The sequence below is a fragment of the Mauremys mutica genome, chromosome 19 (genome assembly GCF_020497125.1).
Source record: "Mauremys mutica isolate MM-2020 ecotype Southern chromosome 19, ASM2049712v1, whole genome shotgun sequence".
Lineage (NCBI taxonomy): Eukaryota > Metazoa > Chordata > Testudines > Geoemydidae > Mauremys > Mauremys mutica.
In genome coordinates, this window is record NC_059090.1 from 7,284,380 (window position 1) to 7,302,713 (window position 18,334).

General features: G+C 51.6%; 1 protein-coding gene across 3 annotated transcripts in view; it reads right to left on the reverse strand.

Moving 5' to 3' along the window:
* Positions 1-1,557: 1,557 nt before the first annotated feature.
* The window catches only part of MMP28 (matrix metallopeptidase 28), a 43,266-nt gene continuing 26,489 nt past the window's right edge, over positions 1,558-18,334 (reverse strand). For 2 of the 3 annotated variants that reach the window (XM_044993260.1, XM_044993261.1), the window contains exons 4-8: positions 13,276-13,497; positions 9,425-9,670; positions 7,871-8,020; positions 6,427-6,594; positions 1,558-2,985 (exon numbers count right to left, since the gene is read on the reverse strand). In XM_044993260.1, coding sequence (XP_044849195.1) covers positions 2,603-2,985; positions 6,427-6,594; positions 7,871-8,020; positions 9,425-9,670; positions 13,276-13,497 — 1,169 coding nt within the window. In that variant the 3' untranslated portion in view covers positions 1,558-2,602. The remainder of the gene's footprint in view (positions 2,986-6,426; positions 6,595-7,870; positions 8,021-9,424; positions 9,671-13,275; positions 13,498-18,334) is intronic. The other variant, XM_044993262.1, reaches the window with a different exon arrangement.

An 18,334-nucleotide genomic window follows, 5' to 3' on the forward strand; every position in this document is an offset into this window, starting at 1 on the left:
GTGCGCCAGGTTCTCCCTCATGCCGCAAAAGGGGCAGGCCTCGGGTACGGGTGTGAACCGCGCCAGGTACACGCCTGTGCTCACGGCTCCGTGAAGGAGCCGCCAACCGATGTCCCCGACGGGCCGTGGGACCCGGTGGAATAAAGGCTGCCCCACCGGGGCTCCTCACCCTCTTTAGGTGGAAGACAGTCCCGCCATTTGGTGTCGGGGCGGGATGCGAGGGTGAGGAAACGCAGTGTGTGGAGCACGAGCGTGTACAGTTGGTCCCTAGGCGTGGTTCGGAACCGGACCGGCTGCAAGGTGTGCAGCCGGCTCGGGGTGTGGGAACAGGGAGGCCGGGGGCGATCACGCAACAGGGGCCGAATAAAAATGTCTGGAGGGCCCGGGGTGAGGGGTGGGCGGGGAGCGCCTCTCGCAGGGCCCGCTGCAGGAAGACGAGAGAAACGGGTGACAAGGCGGCCTCCGCCTCCTGGAGTACGCACAGGGGAGTCGAAAGGATGGAGAGCCCCATGCGCTGACCGAGCACATGGGGATCCACCCAGTCCCCCCTGTCGTAGTCCAGGAGGTCTCTGAACCTAGTGGTGCCGCCGAAGCCCCGGACCGCCGCCGAGTATCCCTATCGGGCCCTGCGGGTCATAAAGCCGGCCCTGGGTACAGCATTGTCTGCGACGCTAGAGGACTCTGGAAATTGCTCTTCTACCAGAGTCAAACCAGCCCAATTTGGTGGTCTTCTGGGCATGCTGTGGTTTGATAAGCTCTAGAGAGAGGGCCAAGGAACTGGGATTTGGTGGTCTTCTGGGCATGCTGTGGTTTGATAAGCTCTGGAGAGAAGGCCAAGGAACTGGGATTTGGTGGTCTTCTGGGCATGCTGTGGTTTGATAAGCTTTGGAGAGAAGGCCAAGGAACTGGGATTTGGCTTTTATATGGGAAAGGCTGCCTTACCCTACATTGTTATAAAATCCTTTAATTCCTGCCCAGGAGTGCCCTCTGCTGGATCAAACCAGGATGCCAGGCAAACCCAGAGCGGCTTAAATCAACAAAACTGGAGAGCCACAAACTGCAAGCGAAAGCAGGAGAGGCTGGAAGCCAGGTCACCCCCAAAGAGCCAGGACAGCCGCTGGTGAGGAGGCAGCTTTAGACAAGGATTGAAATGCTTTTCATGGCAGACTCCAGCAAAACATGGGTCCCCCTCTACCTCCTCTGAGACATTCACTCCCCCTCCCGGGGGCTTAGGAGTTGAGACTCCAAAGTGTTCTTGAAAGAAAACAGGGCAACATCTCTCCCAGTACAAGAACAAACCCTGCGGTGCAACTTCTGCAGCGTGGGCAGGATGCAAGCGTAGGGTGACCATTCTGTTTCTTGATTTCCTGGGCTACCAGGCCAGCTCCCGCTTAGGCATCCAGAAGTGACACATCTCCAAGAAGATGGAGAGAATGTCATCAATACAACCCCCAGAGACCAGGCAGAGAGATTCCCTAGCTGAGCCTTCTTTTTGGATGCTCCCAGCTAATTCAGAAGCACAAGCTGATGCCATTTCAAAGGGTTTTAATAGGCATGTACAGTGTTTTGTGTTTACATAGGATACTCTCACAGCTAAGCAGACGACCTTCTCCACTAAGCAAACGGATGCCAGTCTAAACTGCTGTAATTTACAACTTCTTCCGGATCTCGCAGCGAGTTACACTAGCTTACGCTACCCCCTGAATTTGGCCCAGAGAATTATCAGAGTTGTTCTCATGTGTCACCCAATGAACACGGAAAGATTGGAGCTGCTGGAAAAATGGAAGAAAAAAAAAATCACCAATCATTCGGAAATTCTGTTCTGTTTCGCAGGTTCAACATGGGCCCATTTATCCGATCAACGGTCTAGTGAAAAACCCAGTTTGGGGTAAACGAAAAATGTCAATAGTGGTTTTGATAAAAATTCCCATTCAAAATATTGTGAAAAACAACATGAAAAAAACAAACCAAAAAGATAGGAAAAAGTCAACGGGGTTTTATTTTGTAAGGTCTCCCTCTCCCAAAACATTTCATTTTACAAAAACGTTGGCATTTTTGGACCATAAAGCCCCTTGAAATATTTTTAAAGTTTCTATCGTCTGGACCCTGGCACGTCAGGGTGGTAGTTCTGGGATTATCCAACCTCGCCAGGCTAAAGGGCCAGTCTCCTCCTGTTTGCAAGTGGAGATATCTTTGAACTGAGAAGATGGTCTCGTCTTCTCTAGAGCTCTGTAAAATACCCATTTTAGCCCTTTGGTTTAGTGGGGGACATTGGTTAAACCACTGAAGAACACTCTGGCCGGAGAGATCTGCCCACTGTTCACCTCAAGGTCGGGACTATCCCTGCTCGCCTGCGGCAGTCATTGGGATGGCTCCTGAGATGGGAGTTCAAGTAGATCATTGACAAGAGGTATCTGGGTGAAGGACCAACATGGGAAGGGAAACATGTATCTGAATAAAAACCCTCCCGGTAAAGAGCAGGGCAGGAGATGGGGATCAGCCGCCATCTTTTCGATGCCACATTCAGGGCCGGATTGTGCCCTTGTCATCAAGGCGTGGAGGGGGGTGGAAGGCCCCTGGTTACGTCCGAGCATGTGGGAGATCAGAAGAGAGTCTGGCTGGAATTCCTGCCCCAGCAGCCAATCCACGGCAGCTGGGCGGCCCACTTCCCCGTCGCCACCACCTGCAGCTTGGCCTGGTCGAACTTCCAGTACTGGTCCTCCCTGAAGAAGTACACGAAGCCATCCTGCTGCGTCAGGGCGCCATCCACCCCGGCCGGGACCCCGTTCCAGTCCCTCAGGCTCCGGGGGTAGTAGGGCTCCACCTGCAGGGACTCCTCGCTCACCACGTAGTACTTGGGGCCCTTGAAGAGCACCAGGTGGCGGAGCTGCTGGAAGTAGAGGGCCGCGTCGGGGTGGCGAGTGCTGCACTTCTGGGGGAATCCCGCCTCCAGGGCGGAGCCTTTGTATCGCCAGCATCGGCCGCCTGGGGAGAAGCCAGAGACAAAGCTGGTTAGGATCGCTGAGGGGGGAGGCTGTGCAGGGGCCAGGACACACGGCAGGGAAGTCAAGAGCCATGAGCTAGCAACAGCATTTTGACAATGGGAGCCTGTTTCTCAAAGGTGTGTAGTTAATAAATAATAGACAGAGCCCGTTTCATCAGCAGATCTCAAAGCGGCGCAGCACCATTCCTGCCATTTTACAGATGGGGAAACCGGGCACAGAAAGGCAACGTGATTTGCTCACGGTCACCCAGCAGGCCAGTAGCAAAGCTGGGAATAGAACCCAGATCTCTGAAGCCCCCGTCCAGTGCTCCAGGCACTAGGCCACATGGGCAGGTCAAACAGGCATTTGGAGGAGGACAGATGATGTTGTGGTTCAAATGTAACACTGCGCCCCAAGTGGGCTTCCGGCAGGAGGGGCCTCTGGATCTAAAAGCAGGAGCCTTTCCTGCCGAGCTAAATGATCCAAGGCTGCATGCAGCAGGCTCGTCTGTGGCCCAGCACCACGCTGCGGGGGGTCCCACGCCCTGGGCTGGGATTCAGATCTGGGGCCGGCTCCCCCGTGGTGAACTGCACAGAACCCAGATAATCTGCCTCGAAAGGATGAACACCTTGTGGGTAGTGCCCACATCCAGCACTGCCCACCTTAGCTTGCAAACAATAGCTATGAGAGGTCAGACCTGCCCTCATTCACCTCCGTGGGCACGGACCCTGAATCCTAAAGCCTGCATTTGGTAGCGGACTAGTTCTGCGGACACACCCAGCCGCTCTGAGATCACGGGCAGAGCTGGGGAAGATGCTTTCCATGGGAATATTATTAGTTCCCGTAACCAAGGGCATGGCTACAAGAGGCTGACTCAAAGGGAGGAAGGAGGTGGACGTTGATTTCTTAATGACAAACAACCAGCAGGTGTCAGTGCTGTCCAATTTATGACAGGTTGCCCAGCCCTTCATCAGAATCCCTGAGCGGTTCCCAGGGGGAAGACGGATACTTACAGCCCAACTAATGTCCCCTTCACAGATGAATCGACGCACAACAGAGGATCCTAAGGGGCTAACGTGGAATGCAAAGAGGCCTAGATGCGCTCAGGAAACCTGTGATCAAACCCAGCTCTGGGCTCACAAGGGAGAACGCACCTGCTCAGGATATCCTACCCAAGGTGACCAGCACCGTAATACCTGAGCGCCTCATAATTTATTTCATGCATTTCTCCTCCCAACACTCTGGTGAGGAAGGGCAGGGCTGTTATCTCCATGGTACAGCTGGGGAACTGAGGTGCAGAGAGGCTAAGTGACTTGCCCAAGGTCCCCCGGGAAGTATGTAGCAGAGCAGAGAATTGAATCCAGGTCTCTCAAGTCTGAGGCTACAAACACCTGTCTTATCCCCACTATATTCACTCGGTGTCACTTGCCAGACACACAGCAGATAGGGCAGCCATCCTGACAGGCCAACCAGCTCAATAAACTCTAGGTCTTCCCATTGCCCCACCCCTGAACAGAAGGGGGCAGAGAGGCTGGCTGAAGGGGCTGGCAATGGGATACAGGGCCATTCACCTCTTCCAGGGCGCGGCCCGAAACCCACGTGAGAAGAGCCTGTTTCTGACCAGGATTTATGGAGCGGTTTGTGCTACCCAGCAGACAGAGGAGTGCAAAGTCCCTCTCCCAAAGGGCAGGCCGCCTAAATGAGGCAGGCGCTAATGGATGAATGCAGCGGAACTGGCCTCCTTAGAGATGGACTGAATGGGCTGCTGGCTAATCTCCTCTCTCAGCCACTGTGAGGAGATCCCTCCAGGGCAGGGGTGAGGCAAGATCACCCTGCTCTTCCTGTTCCTGCTGCCAGAGGCCCCAGGCCTGCCATGTTGTGCAAAAACCAACACAATACAACACCTTGCTATTCCCACTGCTTTCCGTAGGGGCCGCTGGTGCGCAGCAGCTCAATGCCGAACCAATCATTCCGGAGCAAACCCAAGGAAATCAGGGATGGTCGGACTGATGCAACCAGCGGTGAGTGCACTGACCAGCCCTTCCTGGGATCCTCCACCCAGAGTGAACCCTCCATTGCCACTTAGTGCACCTCCAGCTAACGAGCCCCGAGCGGTGCCGTGCACTGAAATCCCAGGGACTCCGGAGATCAAAGGGAAATGTCCCCCGTCGGCGTTTTGGCTGTAAATTGAGATCTCTGCAATCGTCGGCTAAAGGCACTGGACTCTGGCTGTCTACTACGGACTTGTTACCGTAGTGCCCGAGCGCCCCACAATCTCTAATGCGTTTCCCCTCCCCACACCTCTGTGAGGTCGGGCCGGGCCGGGCTGTTAGCCTCATGGTACAGATAAGGATCTGAGGCACAGAAAAGTTAAGTGATTTGTCCTGGGTCATGAAAGAAATCTGTGGCAGGGCAGGAATTGAACCCAGCTCTTCCACCATCCGTTCTAACTGCTAGACCATCCTTCCTTGCCAGGGTGCTCATGCACAGGGAGAACCTCCTGCACAATCCTTGTAGCCAGGGCCTGCCTGCAAAGCGCTATCGGCTGCCAGCGGCTGGGGGGTTCTCGTTATTCATTTGTATTATGGTTGGGGCTACAGCACGGTACAGCTACGTCGGCAGACAGAGGTGTGGTCCTGATCCCTCCCTGGCGGTTACGGCAATGCAAATAAACAGTAAGAACCGCAGCAACTGCAACTGCAGGCTGATTTCCCACTGTCCCATCCCATCAGCCTCAGCGCCGGCCGGCTGGCTGGGCACTCGGTTACTGGACTATGGGTTATGGCAAGGGAAGAAAAACAAAAACTCTTTTCAAAGAGCCTGCCCCGCTCCCAGGCTCTTTCTGATCCTAGCCCTGCAAGGAGGGGAGGGAGGGAAGAGGGACTGCTGGGCTCCACCCTGCAGTAGGAACAAAGCCCCCATTCTGAACAGCCTCCAAGCTATTACAATTACAAGCCAATGTCACACTGACATCCATTCTCCTTTGCAGCCAAGTGCCTGGGCCTGCACTAACGACCCTGAGCTGCCCCTTTAAATGTCCAGTAAGTCAGCCTGCTGCAGCAGTTCACAGTCAGATGGGGAACTACATCGTCTTAGCCACTGGGGTCCCTAACACCACGGCCAGAGCCCCTGTAACACTCGGGGCTCAGAGCTCTGCACTGGCCTCTTGCTAATGAACAACGCTTAGCGCTTGCAAAGTGCTTTCCACCCCTACATCTCAAAGAGTTTCACAAACGAGGGTGAGTGTCATTCTCCCCATTTTACAGATGGAGAAACTGAGGCGCAACAAAGCAAAGGGGACTTTCCCAAGGTCAGCGGCGAAGGCAAGAACAGAACCCAGCCTAGAGCCCAGTGCACCAGGCCATGCTCTGGACAGACAGACAGATCAAGGACACAGCCACAAGGGGGAGATTTTTGCTCCTCCTCCTCTGGGTCTGGCTACCTTTGAAGAAGTAGAATTTCCCGTCTGCCTCCGACACAGCAGCCGCGTCAATGCCAGCTGGGAGCTCCGCCCATCGGGTCCGGAGCAGCTGCGGGTCGGTGGCGTTGCCTCCCTTCGTCACAACCCAGTAGTGGTGGCCTTTGAAGATGTAAAGGTTGTGATCTGCATCTGTGCAGAAGAGGGAACCGAGTTAGAGGGAGTGTGGCCTTGTGAACCTGAGCGGGGGGGTCCTATCTCTGCAAGCCAACGGGCCCCGCTTTGCGCCCCACCCAGAACAGAAAGCAGCATGTGCAAAGCCACTACAGCAAAGGCCTCTCTCCTGCCCCTCCCACGTATCTGCCTCTTCTCCCAGAGATCCACACTCAGGCTCCTCACTCACCCTGGGGAAGCTCATCTTCTCCAGGGCCAGCCCATCCCCATATGTGCCAGCTCCACCTCTCTGCCCTGACGTCTCCACCTGGGTGCCCTGCAGGCACCTTGAACATGCCATGGCAAACCCACCACTTCCTCCCAAGCCCTCTGCTCCCCGTCCGTTCACAACCCCACCTGCCCATCTCCTCACCATGAGGCCATCTCCGACTCACCTCTCCTCTCCCTGCATTCAGGCTCTGAGCAAGCCCTGCCGGCTCCTCTGCTAAGTCATTCTAACCCCCATCCCTACCCAACAGCACCGACCCTTCGGTCCTCTCTCCCCCTGATCCCTGCAGCCACCCGCCCCTCCATGGCCCCCAGCTTCTCCTCTCAATCCATAGACACTGCTATTGTGGAAGGCGTCTTCCTCTCCTGTCGCTCCATCTAGGCTACTCCCCTTCCTCGCCTGCCTTTCACCAACAGAAGTCAGCCCAATAAAAGATACCACCTCACCCACCTCGTCTCTCTCCTCCTGCGTCAAGTTCATTCTTCTGGCCCTCAGCGTCAAGGCTCTGCATCACTGAGATAATTTCCTACTACATCCGCTCTGCCGTCCCCCTGTACTCCTCCCTCATGCCTCCTCGCACCTTCTTCCTCGCTACCACGTGCACTTAGGTACCCCACTAGGGAGCATGCTGCAGGGCTACCCCTCTGTGCCTGATCTGCAGAGGATCGGAGTCCGTCACAGTCTCACCCTTGGCACCTGCTTTTAGTTCTGGAGGTCCCCGGTTCAACCCTTGGTGTGTCGGCTAACACAGCAGCCCTCCCACTTGGCACGTCTCTCTCTTTCTCTGCGCAATGCTCCTCAGGACACACATGTGCTACGTCCTCAACCCTTTCAATGGGACCCTAGACTTGATCCCCCCAGGGGGTTACTAACACTGCCGCCGCCAGCACCAGCTGGAGGGGAAACGGGCCGGTGAGTTGAATAAGTCTGTCTTTTCCATCTCGAATGTCTACAACAAGGGAGGGCAGGCTAGACGGAGCAGCAGACAGAGGGCTACAGCTGCGTGTCGGCGTCCGGGAGACTCACCGATGGTGATAGCATCGAAGAAGGACTGGCAGTAATAAGAGCCGAGGCTCCCCTGCAGCTGATCGTCGTCTGGAAAATCAGGGCTCCAGTCCTGGAAATGAGCAAATAACTTCCCAGGAAGCCGCACAGCTGAGCCCTTGGAAGGCTTTCCTGCAATGGAAAGGGAAACCACGAGATGTGTAGAGTGGCCGCACAGGGGATGCTTCCATAAAAGCAGCCACACTGGGTCAGACCAAAGGTCCATCCAGCCCTGTCTCCTGTCTTCCGACAGTGGCCAATGCCAGGTGCTTCAGAGGGAATGAACAGAACAGGTCATCAAGTGATCCATCCCCTGTTGCCCATTCCCAGCTTCTGGCAAACAGAGGCTCGGGACACCATCCTGCCCATCCTGGCTAATAGCCATTGATGGACCTGTCCTCCCTGAATTTGTCTAGTTCTTTTTTGAACCCTGTTATGATTTTGGCCTTCACAACATCCCCTGGCAAAGAGTTCCCCCAGGGCTTCGGCAAACCCAGGAAAAGGGGTGGTCTTGAGATGCACTGAGACATCACACAAGCCTTTTATCTGGATGTGAGGTTAAGAACAAGGAACTAGACCAAGGAGCTAGAGCTGGGTAAACCTTTTCCAGTTTGAAGCAACTTTTTGTTCCAAAATTTCCTTTAACTTTGTTTTCTTTTTTTCTTTTTTTTAAAAAACGATCACAAATGTTTTCAAGTGGTCAAAATCTAAATGAAACTTTTTAATGTTGCTGAAACAATTTTTTTTGTTACTTTTCAATTCACCTGAAATTCTGACAGTTTTTGTTTTTGATCAGATGACGATTCCCAGCCTCCACCCATCCCTGACTTTTCAGAATTGCCGGAGAACCAGAAGATCCACCATTCACCCGGTTCTAGCTGAAACAAGAGGGTGTAACAGAGAGCGAGTCTGGTGCAAGATCTGAGGTCTGAACCAGAGGCTGTGATCAAAGTCAGGCCCTGTATTAAACCAGATGCTCACAAGTTCATTGTGCAGTACGTGAACTTGGCAAAGTTGTTGTTAGTTTACTAGGCACTAGATATTTACATAAAGATATTCCAGCTGGTACAGACACACCCCAGTCTAGTACAAGAGAAGTTGCTTTGACAAAACAATGAATAGGGATGTTTTGTCCAAGATAGAAGGAACAAGAGGCGGTAACAAATAGATGTCATGAAACACGTCAGGTGGTATGTAAGTTGTTTATCTCAGTCTATAGACGTCAGGGTACCTTGTCTTAACCCTTTGTCCAGCCTAGGGGGCAGTAGAAAGTCCCACTGCTGACTGAGCCGGTCCATTGTAATGGGCGTACATGTGTTAGTGTACCTGCAGAATCTAGGGGGTGCTAGTACCGTACTTCGTTGAAAATAAACCTGGCCGAGTGCCTTCACCACCAAACTGCGTCTGTGGTCTTTCTGGGTAGCACTATCGATGCCTGCGGGGTCAGCTACCCGTGCAGAGCTTGGGGCGGCACATGGAGAGGACACACACGCAAGCCAAAAGATGACAGAGGGGATCCAGGAGATCCAGGCTCACCGTACAGGTTCTGGACAGCAAGGATGTCATCCCAGCTCAGCACAAAGTCCTTGCCCAGCTTCTTATAATAGGGAGACATCAGGGCGCTCCTGACGGGCGAGTGCTCCAGCCCCAGCGTGTGCCCGATCTCGTGCGCTACCACCACAAAGAGGTTGCGCCCCTTGCCGCTGTGCAGGGACCATCGCTCGTCGCTGTCGAAGTGCGCCTCCCCACGGCGGGGGAAGAACGCGTGCGCCAGGGCGCCCCCTGGTGGAAAGAGAGGAGCGGAGGCGGTTACAACTGACGCAAAGGTCACATGCATGTGCCGAGCCTGTTCTACAATTGGCAAGGGATGTCTGGGCACAAAAGGATGCAGTCCGTGGTGGCACTAGGAATACACAGACAATATCAATCATCCTATTTAACATGGACTTTTTAACATGTATATTAGTACGGGCTCTGCTGGTAAACTTTCTGGGTTGTGGAAATAACGCAATTAGTATTTTTAGCGGGTGGGCGAGGTGTAAGGGGGACAAAAACATTCCTGTTTGGGGCCCTCCAGTGGGCTAACACCACCTCTGGATACAGTGGCAGCCAGTGAGAGAACACTGGTGGGAGACAGACAGCCCCAAAGGTAGAAGCCCTGTAGCTATTCCCAGATCAGGGAGTGTATTAGGCAGGGAAAATTTGCTTTCTCGGTGATGGGGAGAAGCAATTCACGCCAAACCTCCTGTTCTGTCCTTGACCTCTCCACTGAGTCTGCCAGCAAGAGCCAATTGTGGGTTTGGGAAATGGAAATCAGCCCAAGAGGAACTGGCATCCAATCCCAGCTAACGTGACATTTTGGTTACAGCTGGATTTGAACCACTCACCTTTGGGTAAATCCTCGCTGGCTCCCTTTCACTAGCTAGTCATTGCCTTTCATGCGCCCGGAACATTCCCGGGGGGGAATCACTACAAAACCTAATCTACTCCCGCTGATCCTCACATCTTCATGTCAGCTGTTTGAAATGGGCCACCTTGATTACATTGGCCTCCTTAGCACTACAAACGGGATTTCCACCCCTTCTTGTCAACTGTTGAGAATAGCCCACTCCCACCTTCACTGAATTGGCTCGTTAGCACTGACTCCCCACTTGGTGAGGCAACTCCCATCTTTTCGTGTGCTGTGTATTTATACCTGCTCCTGTATTTTCCACTCCATGCACCTGATGAAGTGGGTTCTAGCCCACGAAAGCTTATGCCCAAATACATTTGTTAGTCTCTAGGGTGCCACAAGGCCTCCTCGTTGGTTTTGCAGATACAGACTAACACGGCTTTATGACCCACAGGGCCCAATTAGAATACTCGGCGGTGGGGCGTCCACTCCGGGTTTTCCGTGGCACAGAAGGATCCTCGCCGCCGAAGACCCCCGGAGTAGACCCCCTGCTGCCAAAATGCTGCTGAAGACCCTCCGGGAAATCGGGTGAATCGGCTTAAAGCCAGCCCTGCATGGCTGTTAGTCTGAAACCTGTGGAATCTAAGGCACCAAGAAGTGATGTCTGTATCAGAGTCGTTACGGGTCTGACAGCATTTAAATCGAATCCCTTATTTGCAGGCATAATAAAAAAAAAAGGGGCTCAGCCCGAAAGCAGCTGTTCTTTTAAAACCAAATGCATTGGTCATTTGGATAGTTTGAATTAATTGTCCCAAAAATACATTTTTAAAATGTGAATTAAAACCAGGCCTTAAAATAAAAAAAAAAAAGGCTGATGGTTGGATATTGTGGACTAATCTCTTTAGCAATAGTGAGATTAAAATGATTTCTGTTATTCACTTCTAAATACAGGCCATTTTATCTGTAGAGTGTGTAGTTCCATTGAAATTGACATGAAGATCTTTATCACATGGGTTAATCACTTGGGCGTGGGAGCAGGCATGCTGCAGTCACTCCGAACGAGCTATTCTGCTGCATTGGCTGAAGGCTACGGGGATTGAAATGTCCCCAGAGCAGAATGGCTTAGCAAGGGATGTGATGGATTTGGGAGGAAATAGCCCAAGCTGTGAAAAGTCTGTGGTCCCGGATTTGTATGAAAGTCCACAGTACAGTTTAATAACTGACATCACAAATTCATCACACAAGAACATAAGAACAGTCATAGCAGGTCAGACCAATGGCCCATCTAGCCCAGTATTCTGGCTCTGAGAGAGGCCAGTGTCAGATGCTTAAAGCAGTTGGAGGTTTAGGGACAGCCAGAGCATGGGGTTGCATCCCTGACCATCTTGGCTAATAGCCATTCGTGGACCTATCCTCCAGGAATTTAGCTAATCCTTTTTTGAATCCTGTTATACTTTTGGCCTTCACAACATACCCTGGCAAGGAGTTCCACAGGTTGACGGTGCGTTGTGTGAAGAAGTACTTCCTTGTGTTTGTTTTTAACCTGCTGCCTGTTAATAACAAATTCTAAGGAATCACTAATTCCTTAAAGCCAGGATATTAGGAATAAATATCTGCGGCTAACCTCAGGTTTCAAAGGCGTGAAATTTGTAGCCATCACCCCAGAAATGAGAGGCCCACCCCTTACCACTAACCAGCTTTGGAGAAGAAATAAAAAGTAGGGCACAGATCCATGCCTGGTGCATATTAACCTAGATCCGTCAAAGTCAAGGGAGCTACGATGATTTACACCATTGGAGGATCTGTCCCAAGTCCTTGAGAGCCTGCGTCCATGAAAGATCTCACGGCATGCTTTGCAGGACAAGTGTTGTTCAGTACTTAGACAGGAGTGAGACAAAAGCACTTGCGTAGTTAGTCCCAGTGTCCAGCTAAATAACGATTACATTCTCCCGCCCTAAATCCCTGTCTCCGTTTCCACGGGACAGCATGACCCCCATTCTGCTCTCACTCCTGTGTAAGCCAGGAGGAACTCCATCCAAGCCAGTGGAGCTTGCACCAGAGTGAGATCAGAGACACAGAATCATAAATGCAGGGCTGGAAGGGACCTCAACGAGCAATCGAGTCCAGGTCCCTGTGCTGAGGCAGGACCAAGTAAAGCTAGACGAGCTGTGACGGGTGTTTGTGCAACCTCCAGTGATGGGGATTCCACAACCTTCCATGGAAGCCTGTTCCAGAGCTAAACTCCCCTTAGTTAGAAGATTTATCCTAATAGCTAACCCAAGTCTCCCTTGCTGCAGATCAAGCCCATAACTTCATGTCCTGCCTCCAGTAGACATTGAATCATAGAGCCAGAGGGTTAGGAGGAACCGCAAGGGTCAGCTAGTCTAACCTTCTGCCAAGATGCAGGATTTGTTGTGACTAAACCATCCAAGACAGATGGCTCCAGCCTCCCTCGGTGTAGGAACTTCCATGACTTCCCTAGGCCGTTTGTTCCATTGTGCTACGAAGAACTATTGATCACGGTTCTGTTGATAACAGCCCTTAACATATCTGAAGACTGTTAGCAGGTCAGTCTTTTCTCAAGACTAAACATGCCCAGTTTTTTTAGCCTTTGCTCACAGGTCAGGTCTTCTAAACCTTTGATCATGTTTGTCGCTCTCCTCTGGACCCTTTCCAATTTGTCCCCATCTATCGTGAAGTGCGGCACCCAGAATTGGACCCAGGCTCTGAGGCCTCACCAGTGCCAAGCAGAGAAGAACAATGACACACCCCCATATCTTACATAGGACAGCCCAGAATGATATGTGTCAGGCCCATCCTTCTCCTTCAGCCATCACACGCTAGTCCTGGCCAGCGACACTAAGCTGATCTGCTCATGGGGGAGGCACTGGAGGATCACAAGCCTCTTCCCCTTTCCACCCCCCCTCCCTCACTTGCTGCCTGGTAAGAGCCCTCGGTGTAAAAGAGAAGCTTACGATGAGGGAGCGATTAGCACCTGGCCCATCGAAGGCGTTGCTGAGTCCATCGTTGTGGTCGCCATGGAAGAAAGCCAGGCGGATGTCAGCAGGGCTGTCCAGCACCTCCCAGAACACCAAGGATGAGACATTGCTCCAGAGATCGAAAGCTGCTTTCACCGCCAGCCGCACCTGGTGCTGGGGCAGATACCAAGGCCAGTTCACGATCCGGTAGGTTAGGTGCCGCTTGTACCACTTTCCACCTGCAAGAGGGAGGGTTTTCTTTTATGTCTCCATCGTGTTTCCCATCCACAGATCTCACTGCACCTTCCAAAGGAAGGGTGGGATCATTATACCCATTTTACACATGGGGAAATTGAGACACTGAGAAGAAAAGTGATCTGCCCATGTTAGAGATAGGAATAGAAGCAAGTGTCCTGTCTCCTGACCCAGCACTCTATCCACCCTAACCCACTCTATACTTCACCTCCACTGAACAGTGCATTCAAGAATCCTACAGATCCTGATCTCAGGTACAACAGAGTTAATCTGGAGTAGGTTCCTTTAATGGAGTGACTCTGGTTTTGCATTGGTGTAAATGAGATCAGAATCCAGCCCTGTTGATCTGAAGTTTCTTTCAGCTCAACACACCTCCTCCGGTTCACACACCAGGCAAAATTCAGATCTCAGGGACGAGAGGATACATCTGGAATAATTCCACTGCCTTGAATGGGGTTACTTTGAATTTACTCCAGGATTTGGCCTCACTGAACCTCTTCTCAGCAGCAAGGATCTCCATTGCCTACAAGCCCCAAAGGTTTGCCAGACAAGGGAACAATCATGGGCAATGCCATGGAGCACCCCAGGGCAGCGAGGAGATGAAAAGGACCATGCACTTCAATCTCAGACCTAGTCTGTCCCTTAGCCAGCGTATTGTAAACATAATGGAGCAGATCATCCCTGCAGTAAATCCCATTGTCTTCGATGGGACTCCGACTGAGGGATGAAGGAGCCCAAGTAAGGGATGATGCCTGTGACCCTCCTGGCGCCTACTTGGCCTAGACATGAGTGTTAGTGGGCGTGATTCTCCTCTCACCAATCAGGAGCAGCTCCACCAGCGAGAGGAGGAGTCTGATACTTTGATTGCAAGCTCTGTGGGGCAGAGACCTTCTCCTGGTGATGTGTTGGCAGAGAGTCTAGCACCATGGGCCTCCCAGGTGCTACCATAATGCAAATAACAAAGAGGAGGATAAAGCCCAAGTGTATGTAGACCCCATGGAGCCCACTAGGGGCTTCGCAGTTGCTACTGATTTTACGTGGAAGGCGGGCAAATACCACGGCGTAGGGAGGCAGTCTGGACAGAACAGCTGGCAGAACCAACTCAGTCTGGGCCGTATGCTGAACCCCGTTGCATTGAGGCACATCCGCAAGAACTCCACTGGCTTTAACAGAGTGACTCCAGATTTACACCGAGATCAGGATCTGGCTCTCTCTCACGCCCTCTTCTTGATTTTCTTGCCACGCCTCCCTTCTAGCCGGCGGGTCGCCCTTCTTCTGAGAGCCCATGAATTGGAGCAAGTCACACCACCACTGGCACATGCGCACCCCAATGTGTAACGCTCACCTCCATTTACACCACCACCGACTCAGACCCCAGGCTCCCCCACCAGGGAGCTGCGCTCCTGGATTGCTGAGCATTTTGAAGCCAAGGGGTGTTTTGATCAAGTTAGGAGAGAACGTGGGACACGCAGCCGGAACGAGGGCATTTGCCCCCCAAAGCCAAGCGGAGTAAGTGCGCATAGAGGGCCAGATCCTCAGCTGGTGTGGATGGGTGCAGCTCTGTTGAAGTCAATGGATCTATATTGGTTCACACGAGCTACCGATCTGGCCCAATAACTAGCTTTGCCGCCTGTGGGTTTCAGTGAATGAAAACAAGGTTGCTGCTGAAAACAGCTGCCCTGCAGGCGGAACGAAATAGCAGCGATGCAGGAAGGGGAATGACCTCAAACACATGGGAGAGGCTGGGGGTGTGTCTGGTAAGGCAGCCCAAAAGGAATGCGAGATTTCAGGCACATGTCACTTATCTGTACATGCGGAAAGTCAGGTTTAGGTCACAAAGCTCCGACTCCTGGACAACATATGGGTGGGTCTGAAATGTGTTCCCAGGAAGGAACGGGATTAAAATGTGTAACAGAGGCCACTGAGCTAAGGTCACACAGGCAGCAGCACCGGGTGAGAGTGGCAGCTCTTGGTATTGGCCAGTAAAGGTGAAACCCAATTCTGCAGAGCAGGTTTCTCCTTGCACACCCTGCTGGGCCATGGGGCTAAGATCAGCTACGGTGTCATTAGGCAACAATGCTGCTTTTCAAACCCAGCAGGCTGGCTGAGGCTGAGAAGCAACACGGGAGCGTTTACAATCATCCTCCACCGGTGCACTAGCACTTGTGTAACGTGTTTTTAATCCACGGATCCAACAGCGCTTTCCAAGACAGGTAAGAATCACTGCCCGGCTCCATTACAAATGGGGAAACCAGACAGAGAGTGGTCTGATCACTGCCCTGTTATATCAAACAGGATCCTTTCACGGTCCCCTGACCTTCCCCATCTCTTCTGTCTTTACCTTTTGTCCCTTGATACATGCTTAGATTGTAAACTCCTTGGGGCAGGGACTATCTTTTCATTATACGCCTGTGCAGCACCCTGATCCCTGACCAGGACCTCCCCGAGCTACCCTCGTACAACTGATAAGTTACGGCTGGTATCTGTACTGTGGGGACAATGAGACTCAGCTCCGAAGCCCTTTGAGATCTACTGGTGCAAAGCACTCGATAAGAGCTAAGGATTGCTATTCTTTCAAAAGTCAACGGGCTTTGGTTTCTAGGTGTCCAACATAAAGCACTCGGCAACCTCCGTGTTTCCACTCAGTTGTGGGGAAAGCAGAGCCGTTTCCAAGAGACTTTCTCCATTGGATCATACGAACTGGAACCATAAACTCCCTGAACATTAAATTTCACCAAATGAGGGTCAGTCCATCCTCATCATCATATCCACTCATTATACTCCACACCCGAACACAGCCATCATATGAACATCATACCCTCATATCTCAAGGTCTGTACTTCGCCCCATCAACCTTTTACCCCCAATCGAGGATACTGCAGATTATGTATTCCTTACGCCACCCGATCTTAAACCGATCCCCTCAATAATCTGTACGTTATTCCCTGATAACCAGAAACTTCTATGCTTAAGTTCTGTACCATTCACTTTAAAAAAAAAAAAATCATCTTAATAAAATGTTTAAATCCGAACCACCAGCTGTAGAGACCAGAATATCTGGGGGGAAATTTGCATTGGAGAGGGGGAGTCCTACCGGGGTTCAGACTGCCTGATGTTTTGTGCAGTCTCATGCACATTCCTCCGCCCCGCACTCTGAGTTCCAACCTCTGTGTTTCTAAAGGATTTTTTTTTTAATTACATTTCTAACATAGTGAAACTGTGCTAAGTAAACTAGATTGTAGAGGAGCTGCACTGATTTACAGCAGCAGAGGATCTGCCCCAAAGAGGCCTAGGTGAATGCATTTTCCTTGCCCTATTACAATACTAGGATGGCAGGGGATAAGAACTAGCTAAAACATTCAGCAGGATCAAACTTGCATTTTGCCGGCACCAAGTGGACCTGGAACCTCAGAGGTTTCACGTTCTCATTATACTTAGAACTACACTTCTTGAGCTTGTCAACCGAGCAGAGAAAGGTACAAAACTATCCAACGGCTGGAAGTTGAAGCTAGACAAATTTGGACTGGAAATAAGGTGTACATTTTTAACAGTGAGGGGAATTAACCACAGGATCAATTTACCCAGGGTTGTGGTGGATTCTCCATCACTGGCCATTTTTAAATCAAGATTGGACGTTTTTCTAGGAGATCTGCTCTAGGAATAATTCTGGGGCCGTTTTCTGGCCTGAGCTAGACAGGAAGTCAGACTAGATGATCACAATGGTCCTTTCTGGTCTGGGAATCTATGAGCATGTTCTAAATTTGGCATCATGATTTCTTTCGGTTCTATTACAAGACACTTTACGTTGTCCATTGCAATGTAGTTTCATAGCGTTTTAGCCACATACTTAGCTACATCCTCGGCTAGTGTCCATCTAGCCAGCCACCCCTTACTGTGGTAGCTGAGCATCTCACAATACATTTATCTTCACAACCCCCTATGAGGGAAAGCAGTGCTAGAATCCCCATTTTATCCCTGGGGAACTGACACAGAGAGACTAAATTATCGGCCCAAGGTCACACAAGAAGTCTGTAGCAGGGTAGGGAACTGAACCTACGTCTCCCAAATTCTAGGTAGTTCCCTAACCACTAGGCCATCCTTCCTCTCAGACGCACAGTGTAGCACCATTAAGGAAATGGATCTATGAACATCAATGGACCGAATCTGCTCTGCACCAGCTGTGGGGCTGGCTCATTACTCCCAAGCAACCGAGGAATTCTATACAGACAAATGCAAAAGCCAAAGGACGAGAAGCATTTACTGTCAGTTATGGGGGTGGGGGGATTCCTGGTTCCACATGTGATTTACATAAGGGCTGAGTGGCCTAGGCTATATGTGCCAGCATTAATAACCAGCTGGCTGCAGGACATGGGAACTGCGCATTCGGAAATGCTTCACATAACTCTGCCTTATGGGGCATCACCCAGGAGAATGTCTGCACCTCTACTGGTTGGAACGCGGCCACAGGCGCAAAGCATTCTACACCTGGTATAAACTGTCAAATGCAATTGAGAGCAAGGGATTTTTAAACACCGAAGTGGACTTTCCTGAGCCTTCTGCTGCCAGCATCACTTGGGCGGAGAACAGACATAATGCATGACCCCGACGGCACGGGAGCCCAAAATGCAAGATTGCACAACCCTAAGGAGATGCTACTTTAAAGAGACATCGGCAGCGAGTTTAAGCCAAATGCTCAGGGGTGGGGCAGGACAGGGAAAGGACAGAGTCATTTACAACATTGGTCTGAATCTGCCTCGGTCACAGCCAGAGAAATTCCCTCAGTGGCCCGGTCATTATTCACTCTGGTACAACAATGGGAAC